General features: G+C 40.4%; 1 protein-coding gene across 1 annotated transcript; it reads right to left on the minus strand.

Moving 5' to 3' along the window:
• Positions 1-1,762: 1,762 nt before the first annotated feature.
• Positions 1,763-9,442, minus strand: LOC118358286 (apical junction component 1 homolog). The gene is made up of 2 exons (XM_035735924.2): positions 9,265-9,442; positions 1,763-6,372 (listed from the first exon to the last, which is right to left on the minus strand). The coding sequence occupies exon 2, from the start codon at positions 6,316-6,318 to the stop codon at positions 3,085-3,087; it is 3,234 nt and encodes a 1,077-aa protein (XP_035591817.1). The 5' UTR covers positions 6,319-6,372; positions 9,265-9,442; the 3' UTR covers positions 1,763-3,084.
• Between the last annotated feature and the right edge of the window lie 4,383 nt (positions 9,443-13,825).

Below are 13,825 nucleotides of genomic sequence, written 5' to 3' on the forward strand. Positions count from 1 at the left end.
TTCCATGTGTTTTCTTTATTTTTTACTATTTTCTACATTGTATAATAATGGTGAAGACATTACAGCTATGAAATAACACATATGGAATCATGTAGTAACCAAAAAAGTGTTAAACAAATCAAAATATATTTCATATTTGAGATTCTTCAAAGTGGCCACCCTTTGTCTTGATGACAGCTTTTCACACTCTTGGCATTCTTTCAACCAGCTTTACCTGGAATGCTTATCCAACAGTCTTGAAGGAATTCCCACATGTGCTGAGCACTTGTTGGCTGATTTCCCTTCACTCTGCGGTCCAACTCATCCCAAACCATCTCAATTGGGTTGAGGTCCGATGATTGTGGAGACCAAGTCATAAATTGCCAACAGACACTATCCCATCACTATAGCGCACCACCCTGCAATATATATTTTTTTGCTGGGTCAGGAGGATATATGAACTGTGCATATGATGCTCTTGGAATCTCAAGGCTGTGAGGCTTTTCTTGCTGGGGATGCAAAATCTAGAAAATCTTTGTCCATGACAAGCCCACCTTTCTTTCTTTTTTTACTGTAAATGTGTAGGAGGCATCCCTACTGTTCAAACTAGGCGTACTACCTGAACAAAGAAAACATACTATTTTTACAAATGCAGGTCAGATTTGTATGCTATAAACTACAAACTAGGTTTTTGAATAATATGAAATACAGTCATTTGACTTTCCTGATTTGCCACTTTAGCAATGTCTACATTTCATCAATAGGTGGCGATCAAGTTCCATGAATTTATACACTCTTCAAAATGTCTTGTCTCCAGGTTTTTCTCGCCATCCATCTCCATTTGTAAAGAAAAACAAAGATGAAAACTGTTTTACATAAGAATGTTGAGATGTCTGTTTTCAGACCAGCAGAAGTAGTGCTGGTTTCTCACATTTAACTGCATATTGCAAGGGTGGTGTGCTATCGTGATGGGATAGTGTCTGTTGGCAATTTACGAGGCACTATCAAAATGGCAATAGAATATTGATTAACCATTTAAATGACTATCTATATTATCTTTGTCTCTATAATGGGCTGTAGTCCTTCCGGATATCTAATTTCCAGTGCAGAGGGTGTGCCATGGCTAATTTGATTTACAGTCTGTCTATGCATTAGTTAGAAAAGAATGTGCCAGTTGCTCATCAATCTTGAAGTCATCTGAATGTCCTTCAGGGCTATCTGATAGAAGTGTGAATAACTACAGGCTTCCCATCTACTTGTGCATAAATTGGTCAAAATGGAACAACACATGGAGACCATCAACAAAAGACACTGACGTAGCTTGTAAGACCAACACAAAGGGGAAAGACTAAATACTTGGTCAATTGATCACATTGTATGATCATTGTTTTAGTGTTCTGTATGGTTTACTTAAGAGACGTGAGATGGCTGAATACAGGGCTCTGCATGGTTTACTATAGAATACAAATGCAAAGAGAAGGTTCTGTCTTCATTTTGTGTTTATTATACATGGGTTATAAACATCACAAAATAGAAAATTGGGTAACATCTAGCAGGGGGAAATATGATGTAAAAGATCAACCTTAGATTTTCAGGCTCTATCAATGGACATTTAACATGCTTGTTTCAGTGCTGTGTAGCTAGATGCATTAGGAGACATTCTGTATAATTTATGTTCAGGTGCAATAGAAGCTTTTAGCAGCTCAACGCTCCAGCTTGTCATTACCAATATGTTACTGTTCAATTATGAAGGTTGCTCTTTCTGTTTCTTCTCTTTATTGCATTTTTGTGTTCGTTTAAAGGTATGAAATACATTCGGCGGTATAGGATATTCATGTATATTCTTCAACAAATGTGTTAAATATACCATAAATATGTATCTCAAAAGGAAGGTGTATTTTCTCAACCAAAAATAAATAGTACTAGCATTTTATTCTTTAAACATAATATTACACTTCAAATAATTAAATGTCAGTTTATTATAACCATTGTCAGTTTTTCATAAGCATAATCAATATTTAAATACCTGAATATAAATAACATGCTTTAAGCAAAGTAAATATTCATTTGCAATGTCAAGCAAATGCACCACATTCATTTACAGTCAAGAGTCAAGACTTACAAAACAAATCCACACATTGCTTTCTGTCAAATGCATTTTCTACCGAAGGCCACAATCTAACAAGTTATCAAGCGTGTTACAGTGAATTGAACAATGTAGAATCAATAGAATGTTAATAAAGTGATGAAAGAGGATGCAATTAATGCCTAAAACAAAACTCAAAAGGGGGGAGGGGATTCAGAGCATAGGTGTAGACACCTGATTTTTCTATCCATAAGTAGACATAATGAAAGCATTATTATCAGCAGTGATGTTAATCATCTTCACTAAGATGTATACCCAGACTCTGGCACAGCACAGCAATTTCAAGACAGACTTTGATATTCAAATATTTTCAGGATATAATGAAGCATGTGCAGAAATACAACTGTCAGTATTTTTTTTGTATATATATTACAGCTGCTGAGAACAGCTTCAACACGTAGAACACTAGTGGAGCTCTACATTTGGAGCAAAATGATGCTTTGTAGGTTTAATCTAGATTGCTTTAGAAATGTTCTGAATAGCAGTGCCTCCCTCAGTTATATTCAGCCAGGCAGTGGTATTTTTCTAGATAATTGTGAATGATTTGTGCCTGACAACCCAACCCAATTCATGTGGTATAAACACAGACAGTACCTTGTCTAAACAGGGATTAAAAACAAAATAATGACTTGTAAATACAGTATGACCATTTTACATGCAGATCAAGCTATTTTCAGTGTAACAGGATAAAAACAACACTACTGCAACAAAAACCAACAATGATAAAGTGTTACATTATAGTTTGTTTGTTTGTGTGTGTGTAACATCAGTCAACACTTTCCTGCACATTGTTTTAATAATTCTTAGTGATTGCAAACATTAATAACAGTAGTCTTATTAACAATCTTCCTTTCTGATGTAAAATACATATGTATCTACAAATATTCATCATAAATATCTGTTAAATTACATGTATCTACATGTACATATAGGTGACATCAGAGGTGCACAGGTCAGTACTATATAATATCATCCAGGAGATGAGGGGTGCCTACCCAGTCTAGTGTTCTGGGCTCAGAAGCAGCCATGATCATACACATGAACTGCTTCCCTGTTCTCTTATCTATGGGGTAAATGGTAGTGGGTGTGAATCTCTTGTTGCTCTCCACAAACTCACAGAGTTGATTGTATATTTTGGGATACTCATGACGCAGGAAGACTCCCCTGGTCCTGAGCGCACGTTGGATATTGATAAAGCAGATCTCTCTGGCTTTCATACCCTCCTTTCCCTCTTTGTCAATATCAGGTGTGCCTGGAGGCGGGGTCAGAATGAGTGTCTCCATGTCACTCTCCTTCTTGAAGACATTTTTATCTGGGCTGGAGGAGGCCAACGAAATCTTTGCATATTTTCGGACTGTTGGTGTTTGGACTCTTGGTGAGGGTCTGTTAGGCACTAGTTCACCAACAGCTATGGATACATTCAAGAGGAAACATTCATTGGGGTCATACTCATTGCCAGCCTGCTGCAGGTCCTTGCAGTAATCCCCCAGGTTGTCTTTGAAGCTGTCCAGCTCTCTGAGAGACAGATATGTGGGGGACATGACGAGGCTCTCAAGCCCGACCTTCAGGAAGTTGTCAGCAGTCCCTGGGCTAGCAAAGCCCAGGAAAAGAATGCCTCTCCCTCTGGAAAGGTAGCCAGCTTTGGAAATGCGAGAGAAGACTTTATGGATCTCAGAGTTCTCTCTGCAGTACTTCAGCATGTGTCTGCACACACTGCTGATACGTCCATACAGACAGTTCTCTTTATGGCTGTCCCAGTCATCCCGACGGCAGTTCCGGGAGCAGTAGAAGGTGTAGCAACTATGACAGGATTTGAAATAAAGACAGGCATTGAACAGGGTCTCTGTCCGCTTGCACTTCCTGTTGGCACACATCATGGTGTCATTGTCGTCTGTGCTATGGTCTGGGGAGATCTCCTCTGGACTCCTCTGTAAGCTCTGTAAGCCATCACACCCACTGTCTGGGTCTTTGATAGTGTCAGGGCTGGTTTTAGTGGAGGAGGGTGGTGTGTTGAGAGGTCCTATACTCTCTAGGCCTCCTAGACTCTCTAGGCCCGAATATTTTATCTTTCCTTTTTTATCATCCTCACTAATCAACTGTTTTATTTGGTTCAATAGATCCTGACTAGGCTTCCTGTTGGTCGGTGGTTTGTAATCAATGACAAGATCAGCTAGCAGCTCGTCCAGTTGCTCTAGGCTCTGCTGCAGGGAATAATTGTTGTGTTTTCTGTCTTTTGTCAGTTCTGCTGACTCAGATGGCTGCTCTTGATGATGAAGAACATTTTGAGTCGGTGCCTTTTCACAATCCAGTGTATCCCAGCTGGCTGAACGCACATCTCTCTGTTTGTGGTTGCGTGCACGTATGTCATTGTCGGTTATTGTGATCTCAGGAGTTGCAAACCATAGCCCAGCCTTAGTGTTCCTTCCAGGATTGTTTGGTCCTTTCTCTAAGGAGTTTTCAGAGATGGACCGGGCAGCATAGCGCCTTGGTGAACTAGATAGATTGAGTATAACTGGCTGTGATGTAACACTAGGAAACAGATTCTCATAGCTGCGTCCACGGGGTACTGCTTGCTCCCTGTCATGACGAGGATAAAGAATATTGTCCCAGGATTTGGAATGGTTTCTGACTTCTGCTACCAGTCTGTTTGGCTCCACATAACTGTTTGCAAACCAGGGGGACATTACTGGCTCTTGTCTTACTCTCTGTGGTGTCAGCTGAGAGGACTGGTTCGAGTATCCAGATATACTTGAACGATACCAGTCATCTGCATAAGCCTGGGACATTTGTGGTTGTTGACGGCCCTCCGTGTGATACGCCTTGTATGGAATATACTGTCCTGCTGGGGGGTTGTACGGCTTGCTGTAGAACACCTTGGAGCCATTTGACTGACAAGGATATGCTCTGGGATCGTCCCCATAGTATGCTCTTGCCTGTGGTGTTTGAGCAAAGTATGGCCCTGCTTCGCTTGTGGAGTAAGGTCTGGTATAGACAGCCTGCCCAGGGTCTCTGCTGGACATGTGTTGCTCTGTGTAATATGGTCGGCCTGGGAGAGTGTGAACCCAGCGAGTCCTTGGATCATGCACATACTGACTATTAAGAGTACTGCCTTGGCTGGTGAGGCTGGAATTATCATCCTGATAGTACGCTCTAGCAGACGGATGGACAGGATATCTAGTCGGATCCTCAGTGTAGAAGAATTTAGTTGGTATATTGGGGTTTGAGAGAGTCCTCTGCTCCCTTGACAAGTATTCCCTTGGCATTATAGGGGAGGGCACCCTTCGCATGTCTACTGGCTGAATGTAGCTGGGAGTCATGCAAGTAGTGTACTGATATGCTTGTCTATAATCACCACTGTAACATTCGCTCGGCGTGGGTGTCCGTACCTGCCGTGGCACAGACAGACCTCTACTCTGACTGGAGTAGGAATATCTCTGCCAGGGATGTTCAGTCCTCATGTTCTGAGACCTCCGGGCTGTGTGCTGTAGGACTGCCGCATCTGGCTTGATATCAACACGACACCTGACATGAGGAGTGATGGCAGGCTGATCCTGTTTGCTCACCTCGGAGAAACAGTCCGAGACATAGAGGGGAGAGCGTGGTTGCAGTTTTATAGGGTGTACCTCGTTCAAAAAAGCCCGGTTAGAGGAGTAAGAGTCCCGGTGTGGTTCAGATGTCCTTATAGGGTCTGGTACAGCCTGTGAGACATCTCGTCCCCTCTTGTTTGCTGGTGGGGAGACTGAAATGGGCACCGGGGTAAAGGTAGTCTTGACTCTGGGGGCACTTTTAGATCTAGACCTCTTCTTTGAATCTGACCTTGCGGCCTGACTGGTACTGGTTTTGTCTGGGTTAGCATGCTGTGGTGGTGGTAGTCTAGTGTTAAACAGATCAGGGGAGGAGAAACGGAGGTGTCCTGGATGATCCAGGCCATTCCAGGTCACCTCTTTATGCACCCCCTGATGCTCAGTCCTCTTGTAAGGGTATTCCATTGAGGCGGAAAAGGACTGTGGGTCGTCCAATGACTCGAGGAAGTCAAAGCTACGGCAGTGTCTTTTGTTGATGGTCTCCGTATGTCGCTCCAGTTTGTCAATCATTTGCGAGTCACATTGTTGAGAGTGCCCAGTGATGGGGTTTAATTTGATGTCCCGATACAGAGTGGATACCAGTATATCAGGGGGATCTGTGCGTGTCATCTTAGAGGGACTCCTCCGATCTCCCCCTTCAGATTGATTCAAGATCAATATGACCTGAGAAAAGAAAGATAGAGAAGCATTTTAGATCCATAGTAAAACATACACACATACACATTTTCTTTTCAATGTAACAGTGGTTCTACACAGACATTAAGGTGTTGTGATGACGGAGATTACCAACATAAATAATATAATGATAATAACAGTCAGTGGGTTTATCTTCAATACTGTAGACCTATGGCCTATCTCCTTCCGGATCCAATAAAAAGAAGGAAAAGTTCACATCTACTAAAGCATCTGTCATCTGTGGATTTTCACACAGCTTGAGAAAAAACTGAAGGATTTAATTGTATCATGCATGCTGTGATGTCCTTTTCTGCAGTGTGCTCTGTATCAAGGTCTGGATTTAAAGAACTCAAATCCCTGCCAAAGGTTGTTGTAATTTTAGGAGAGTGGGACATTTACATTTTACTGCCCATCATATTGCCAAGACGCTTTACACTATCTACAGTACATCGAAGATGAATCTCTTGCACGAGACACAACACTAATATACACAAGGCCCATAAATATACATTTTAAAGAGAGATATAATGGACATTGTGGACGTTCCCCTCAATAAAGTATTGCCTATCTAACAGAGAGATAGTTACCTAATCAGTATTGTATTTTAATCTCAAATCAGACTCTCTTAGTTGGATCTTGCATGCAAAGTTTGGTAATGAAAAGAGTGCAAAACTGCGCTACACTGTAACTGTAATCATTCACTCTAGAGAAAAGGAGTCACTAAACCACACTGAATAATTCAATGGTTTGTTTCAAGCACTTTGGGAATGATTGTGTAAGGATCCAAAAGCAAACACACAAATAGTATAATAGTGAAGGGCAACCCCTCAGTAAATAAATCCCTTTCCATTGATTGTAGATGACAGTCAATCCATAAAAAAAGGCTATGTAAGGTGCAAATGGTTTGATTTGTAGAATGATCACTGACTCTTTCTTTCACACAATATATTGATTTTGAAAGATAACTTAATTCATTGAAACAGAATAGATACAGTGGCACAGTGGCTTGCAGTACACATAGAGCATTTCACTAGTACATAGCTTGCCATTCATATCATAAACAACAGTACTTCATAATAAACAAAGGGGTATAGTTCACCACTGTTTATATGGAGAAATAGTGTCTGTTTAAAACCAAGAATAAGCGAGTATGTAAGCATTGATGTTTCAAACTGTGCAAACATTTACTAGCATTCATTTTTATATTTTTGCTCATAGAACTTGCTTCTAATGCTTTTCCGTTGGACTTTTAAAGCATATTTTCATGACAGAGACATATAGAGAGGCTCCCTTGTTGGCTCTCGCCCATGAGCTGACCCTGAGATACCATCTGTTCATCCTGAGTTGATAGGACTGACCAACCATCTCCCCCGTCATGTCTCCACAACACACCTAAATATCATATTTTGAAACAACCATCCCAACCTTACCAGACCTACGGACACTATTAAATAATGTACCATGGTTACAGTCACTGATTCATCTTCTAATTATGATTTTCAAACCAGATTTCAACATTCAGCAAATATGTTTGTTTTTTAAATCGTAACACTTAGTGTAATTGAATTGCTAACAACTTGCTATCAAAATACATATGCACTGGTGTGTTTGTTCAAATGAACAAAATAGAATTATTGGATTATTATAATGCTATTACTATTTTAAAAGGTTATTTCTGAGACAATACCTGATAAATATTGTGGCAGACTGTAAGATGAAGTGTAACCACATCTTTTTTGGCAAAAGAAGTGTTCATAATTATTTATTTTTCATAAATATCCAGACATCTTATTGATGGCCACCGCTCAAATTTCACTGAAGCATGAATATTCTCTAATCAATTTTACATCTGTGTGAGCCAATGCTACCCAAAATAGAATTAAAGCGGATAGAATTAATGATTAATATACACTATTACTCAGAAAGTAGGTAAATTGGTGTGTGTGTGTGTGTGTGTGTGTGTGTGTGTGTGTGTGTGTGTGTGTGTGTGTGTGTGTGTGTGTGTGTGTGTGTGTGTGTGTGTGTGTGTACTATCATACCCTTGTTCCAACATTATGCCAGCTATTATGCCATTGTCCATCGAAACATGGCACTCTCATGCTGATTAAGGCATTGAATGTCCTTTTTAGAGGGTAAGTCATCACAGTGACAGCAATTTCTTTCTTTTTTTTTACAAAAGACATGTGAGCAATGTTTGATGAACAAAAAAGAACTACTTAGCTAATTAAATACCCTGTTGGGAGCTGCTTTAGTGCCCCATACCAAAAATTGTATGTAAAGTGGGCCTCATGTTATGGTTAAGCAAGTTATTTATCCAGAGAGGCTCTTAGTGAAAAAATAAAACACATCTCTGAGCTAAACTATTGTGGATCTCTGGAATTTGTAACTTTTTGAAAATCTTGATGTTGTTGACATCCAGATATCTAGAAGGACAATTAACATTATAATGTTGAATTATGAAAGACCTACTCTGTTTGTATAGTCTCATCTGAAAATGGCCATCTGTCAGTGTGATAAAATAGCCCTTTCCCACTGGGCACATACGTAAATTCAATATATATTCCACGTTAGTTTAAAAAAAGTAAACATCTACTCCACAGAGACAACTGTGGGTAAATGCGTCGGCACAATAATACGCGCATATTGTAATAGTGTCATTATCAGATTGCTACATGATCTGATCATTGCGATCTGAAGCACACTTTTTCCTCGTTTATTGATGCGGCACGGCCCTGCTCACTGCGCTCGCATCCTTCCCAAACTGATCCAATGTCTTTGAGCATCGATGACATCATTGGAAGAGGTAATCGCACACTCAAATATACCAACATGTTGTGGCCGTACTCAGAGGAAATCAAATAGGAGTGGATCTCATCTTACCCTTCTGCCAATGATCCTCTTCCATCTGTAGGCTACATTATCAATCCATTTCTCCTGTACGGTTCAGCCTATCTGTATCTCTTATATAGTCTTTATAATAATCATGCCATCTTTGCATCTTGTGCTACATGTTGTCCACATCACTGTCCCCACGCAGTGATTCAGTGCGCCCTCATGGTTTATCTGAAACATTCTGAGGAAGGGGGTGTGTCTGAGGCTGCGTTTATGGGCGTACAATGACGCGCTCGCGTGCAACTTGTGTGTTCGTTCTTGTATGCGTGCCTGCTTTTGTGCGCGTTTATGAGGGGGTTTGTTACGCTCATTAAATCCATGTCTCTGATCAGGTTTTCATCCAACCTTTTTTTGCGAGTAAAGTACATGTCGGATAAAAAAAAATTGTAATGACAGTCCTGATGGAAAAATAACATTAATCGTTAAACTTTCCAAATGTCGACTAAACTAAATAGCCTACACTAGGCAATGTGGGATCTTTTTGTGTTGGTAAAATTAATTATGCGAGAAATGTTGGTGGAAACGCTTTTATGAGCAGATATTGCCAAAATAACCATCAAATCGATGTCATTGAGAGTCATGCGATGACATGTTGTGTGGCCCTCCCACTACTACTCGTTGGGAAAGCAAACGATTTATTTGGATACTGATGAATCTCGCAGGGTGGTGCGAGTGCAAGGTAATGAATGAGCTTTGATGCTGCTTTCCAATTATTATCGAGTCTTATTCTGGTGCCATGATCATCGATGCTTCGCTGCCATTTGACAAATACAAACAATCTCGCTATTTTGTCCATAATAATCTCATAGTAGGCTATACCCGCAAGGTACCTGCGAGCTGTTGGCTAGAGTGCACATGCCAATACCAGAGTGGGTGCACTCGACGCAATCGCTTTGGGAGAAAGTTGAAAATGCTATTTATCTTGTATTTTTCATTCTGTACATAGGCATTTGACCGCAAAATGTATTTTTTGTGCACTACGTCATCACGCACTGATTTTTATCTGCAACAAGTCAATTTGATGGAAACACATCTGGTTGGAAAATTGAATATTATTTTTATGATGATTTTAAAATATTCCCATGAAAATCTGTCCCCAATTGGATGGAAACCTAGATGCAAGGAGAATTGCATCCTATCTGTGTTCACGAAAGTAGCTGCAGACACAAACATGAAGGCTCATTTTTCCGAAAGGGATCATCACTGTTAATATGGGAAGATAATTCACTCATTAAATAATTTTCACTTAGCTCACACAAATATCATGTAAAACTATGAAATTAATTAATAGTATGTTATTGATTAAACAGCCCATTATATCCTCACCAAAAATGTAGGCCTACTATGTGAGATGAGGCATAGCAACATGTTCAAATCCACACCTAAACAGTCCCCTGCTGTGTTCACACTAAGCCTCACATTCTTCACTCATTTTGTCACATGATCATCCTCTCTCACAACAGTCTCTTGCACAACAATAGAAAGGCTACTGATTATAAAATGGTGAATTCATGTCAAAATGATTTGGGGTGCTTCAGTGAAGTGAAAAACAACATAGCAAAGCAAAAGCTCTGAAAATGACCTCTCATCAGCACAGGGTAATGACTGCAGCTCTCCACACCTGCTCCTAAATCTCACCTAGACACAGTTTCTGCATTAGTTGAATTGATGATGGTGACAGCACTGTGTGGGCCCCAGAGCAGCATGTGACTAGCTGCAGCATTAAAACTGCTTACTAAAGCAGTCTCACAGAGAGAGGAGAGAAACATGTAGCATACAGACAGTGCTCATAAACTGGAGATTGAAATGATTCTCAATTGCAGTGGTACCCATTTTGTTAGAGGGCAGAACTAGCCCTCTGTATCTCTCTGAGCTCATAACATACAGCACCAGATCAGTTTCCAATTTCATTAGAGAGCATTGACACTGTACTTGCAATAAATAAAAATTCATGCCTGGGCGATCAGTTTTATCAGAGCACTGCAAAACAGCTCCCATTGATGAGCCTGAGTCCTCCATCTGTCTCATCCCACGTGTATAAGATATGATTCAGAATGACAGCAATGAGGATCTCACTCTGCGATGTGTTTTAGTATCCAGTCTCACAGAGAGTGAATCACCTTCTCCTGACCCACACTATGACATCAGCTACTGTCAAATCAAATCAAATCAAAATTCAATTTTATTTGTCACATACACATGGTTAGCAGATGTTAATGCGAGTGTAGCGAAATGCTTGTGCTTCTAGTTCCGACAATGCAGTATTCTGCTGTCAGCTGTGTGATAGCAGGTGTCTCAGCCTCTGCAGAGGTTTTTGAGGGAGGAAATCAATGGTCTTGTGTTGATTCGAGGCCCCTCTCAAAGGGATCAATCAGACAAACACCAGATAGTAGCAAAATGGAACTGCACACAGAGCTTTAAACTGTAAACTGAGCCACTTTGGCTCTTGACTACTTTCAACTACCAGTATGCTCTCCAAATAGTCATGTTGCCAAAGTCATTGAAGAGTCCTCTGTACTCTGAAAAGTCTATATGAGTTGGTATACTACCACTGGGGGATGAGTGGTCCCCAACATGAACATATTGCATAAGTCTCTGTGTCTCTCTGTGTCTCTCTCTGGACATTTCTATATCCGGCATAGAGTGTTATACAATTATATAAGAGATGTAGACTACAGCTTTCAAAGACATTCGGACCAATTCTCTATAATATAGCCAGCCAATAATAGCAGATCCAGCAGCCCATCAGAAGCAAAGGCTTCACCTTCAAGTTAAATAAGCAAAAAGGACAAAAAAAACACAGAAAATACATTAGAGGGGGTTGTCAAGGTAAATATAAGCCTATGTGCTTGTAAAGAAAATGCATTCAGTTTAAAAGTTTCAAGTGAAATTCTCCAGGGAATCTCAAGATGTCTGTGCTCCCCTTGGTGGTGAATATTTTAAATACACAGGCTTGGGCCTTGAATTATGTGTGGATTTTTAAATTATGTGTGGTTTCTAAGAGTTCCTACAGTCCATGGAAGTTCACTATAAAATATGTAGATGTTTTAAATCAGGCCAGGCTTTACCCCAGGCTGAGACTCTGGGGATTGAGTTAAGAACAGTGTTGTGAATCTGAGGAATCCTTTGGGAGACTATCCATAAATCCATTGGTCAAGACTGAGAGGATTAAACAGTCAAAAAATTCAACTAAACCACTCTCTTCTCAAAGGCCCCATATATATCTGCATTGCTCAAACAAACCCGAGCAACCATTGTGAGATGCTACTGTACCGTTGGAACTAGGAACACAAGCATTTCTCTACACCCGCAATAACATCTGCTAAATATGTGTATGTGACCAATCAAATTTGATTTGATTTGATGCTGTAATGAGGCACTAGCCTCTGGGCTCAAAAGTCCATGAGTATAGGGTGATGATTTAGACACAGCCAAGAGTGCAGTAGTGTTGAGGCTTCAAACTAATAGGGACTTGAAGCCTCCACCCTTGCACAGCCTTGGGTCAAGCCTGGAGTGGAGTGGATTGAGTCAGGCTGGCTGGCTCATAGACAGACAGGATGATTGGGCTTTTTTATGAGTGAGAAACAGTATAGTCTTGAATCTCTTTTATCCTCATCACACTGAATTTTCTTGGGACATTTTGACCTCTACATGCTTTGTAAGTAGGAAAACCTGCAACATCGGCAGTGTATCAAATATTTGCTCTCCCCACTGTATATATATCCACTACCGTTCAACATTTTGGGGTCACTTAGAAATGTCCTTGTTTTTGAAAGAAAAGCAAAAAAAAGTCCATTAAAATAACATCAAATTGATCAGAAATACTGTGTAGACATGGTTAATGTTGTAAATGACTATTGTAGCTGGAAACGGCTGATTTTTAATGGAATATCTACATATGCGTACAGAGGCCCATCATCAGCAACCATCACTCCTGTGTTCCAATGGCACGTTGTGTTAGCTAATCCAAGTTTATGATTTCAAAAGGCTAATTGATCATTAGAAAACCCGTTTGCAATTGTTTTAGCACAGCTAAAAATTGTTGTGCTGATTAAAGAAGCAATAAAACTGTCATTCTTTAGACTAGTTGAGTGTCTGGAGCGTCAGCATTTGTGGGTTCGATTACAGGCTCAAAATGGCCAGAAACAAATAACTTTCTTCTGAAACTCGTCAGTCCATTCTGGTTCTGAGAAATGAAGGCTATTGCATGCGAGAAATTGCCAAGAAACTGAAGATCTCAAACAACGCTGTGTACTACTCCTATCACAGAACAGCCTAAACTGGCTCTAACCAGAATAGAAAGAGGAGTGGGTGGCCCCGGTGCACAATTGAGCAAGAGGACAAGTACATTAGAGTATCTAGTTTGAGAAACAGACGCCTCACAAGTCCTCAACTGGCAGCTTCAGTAAATAGTACTTGCAAAACACCAGTCTCAACGTCAACAGTGAAGAGGCGACTCCGGGATGCTGGCCTTCTAGGCAGAATTGCAAAGAAAAAGCTATATCTCAGACTGGCCAATAAAAAGAAAAGATAGGTTTTGTCTTGACTT

The sequence above is a fragment of the Oncorhynchus keta genome, chromosome 25 (genome assembly GCF_023373465.1).
Source record: "Oncorhynchus keta strain PuntledgeMale-10-30-2019 chromosome 25, Oket_V2, whole genome shotgun sequence".
In the NCBI taxonomy this organism is placed as follows: domain Eukaryota; kingdom Metazoa; phylum Chordata; class Actinopteri; order Salmoniformes; family Salmonidae; genus Oncorhynchus; species Oncorhynchus keta.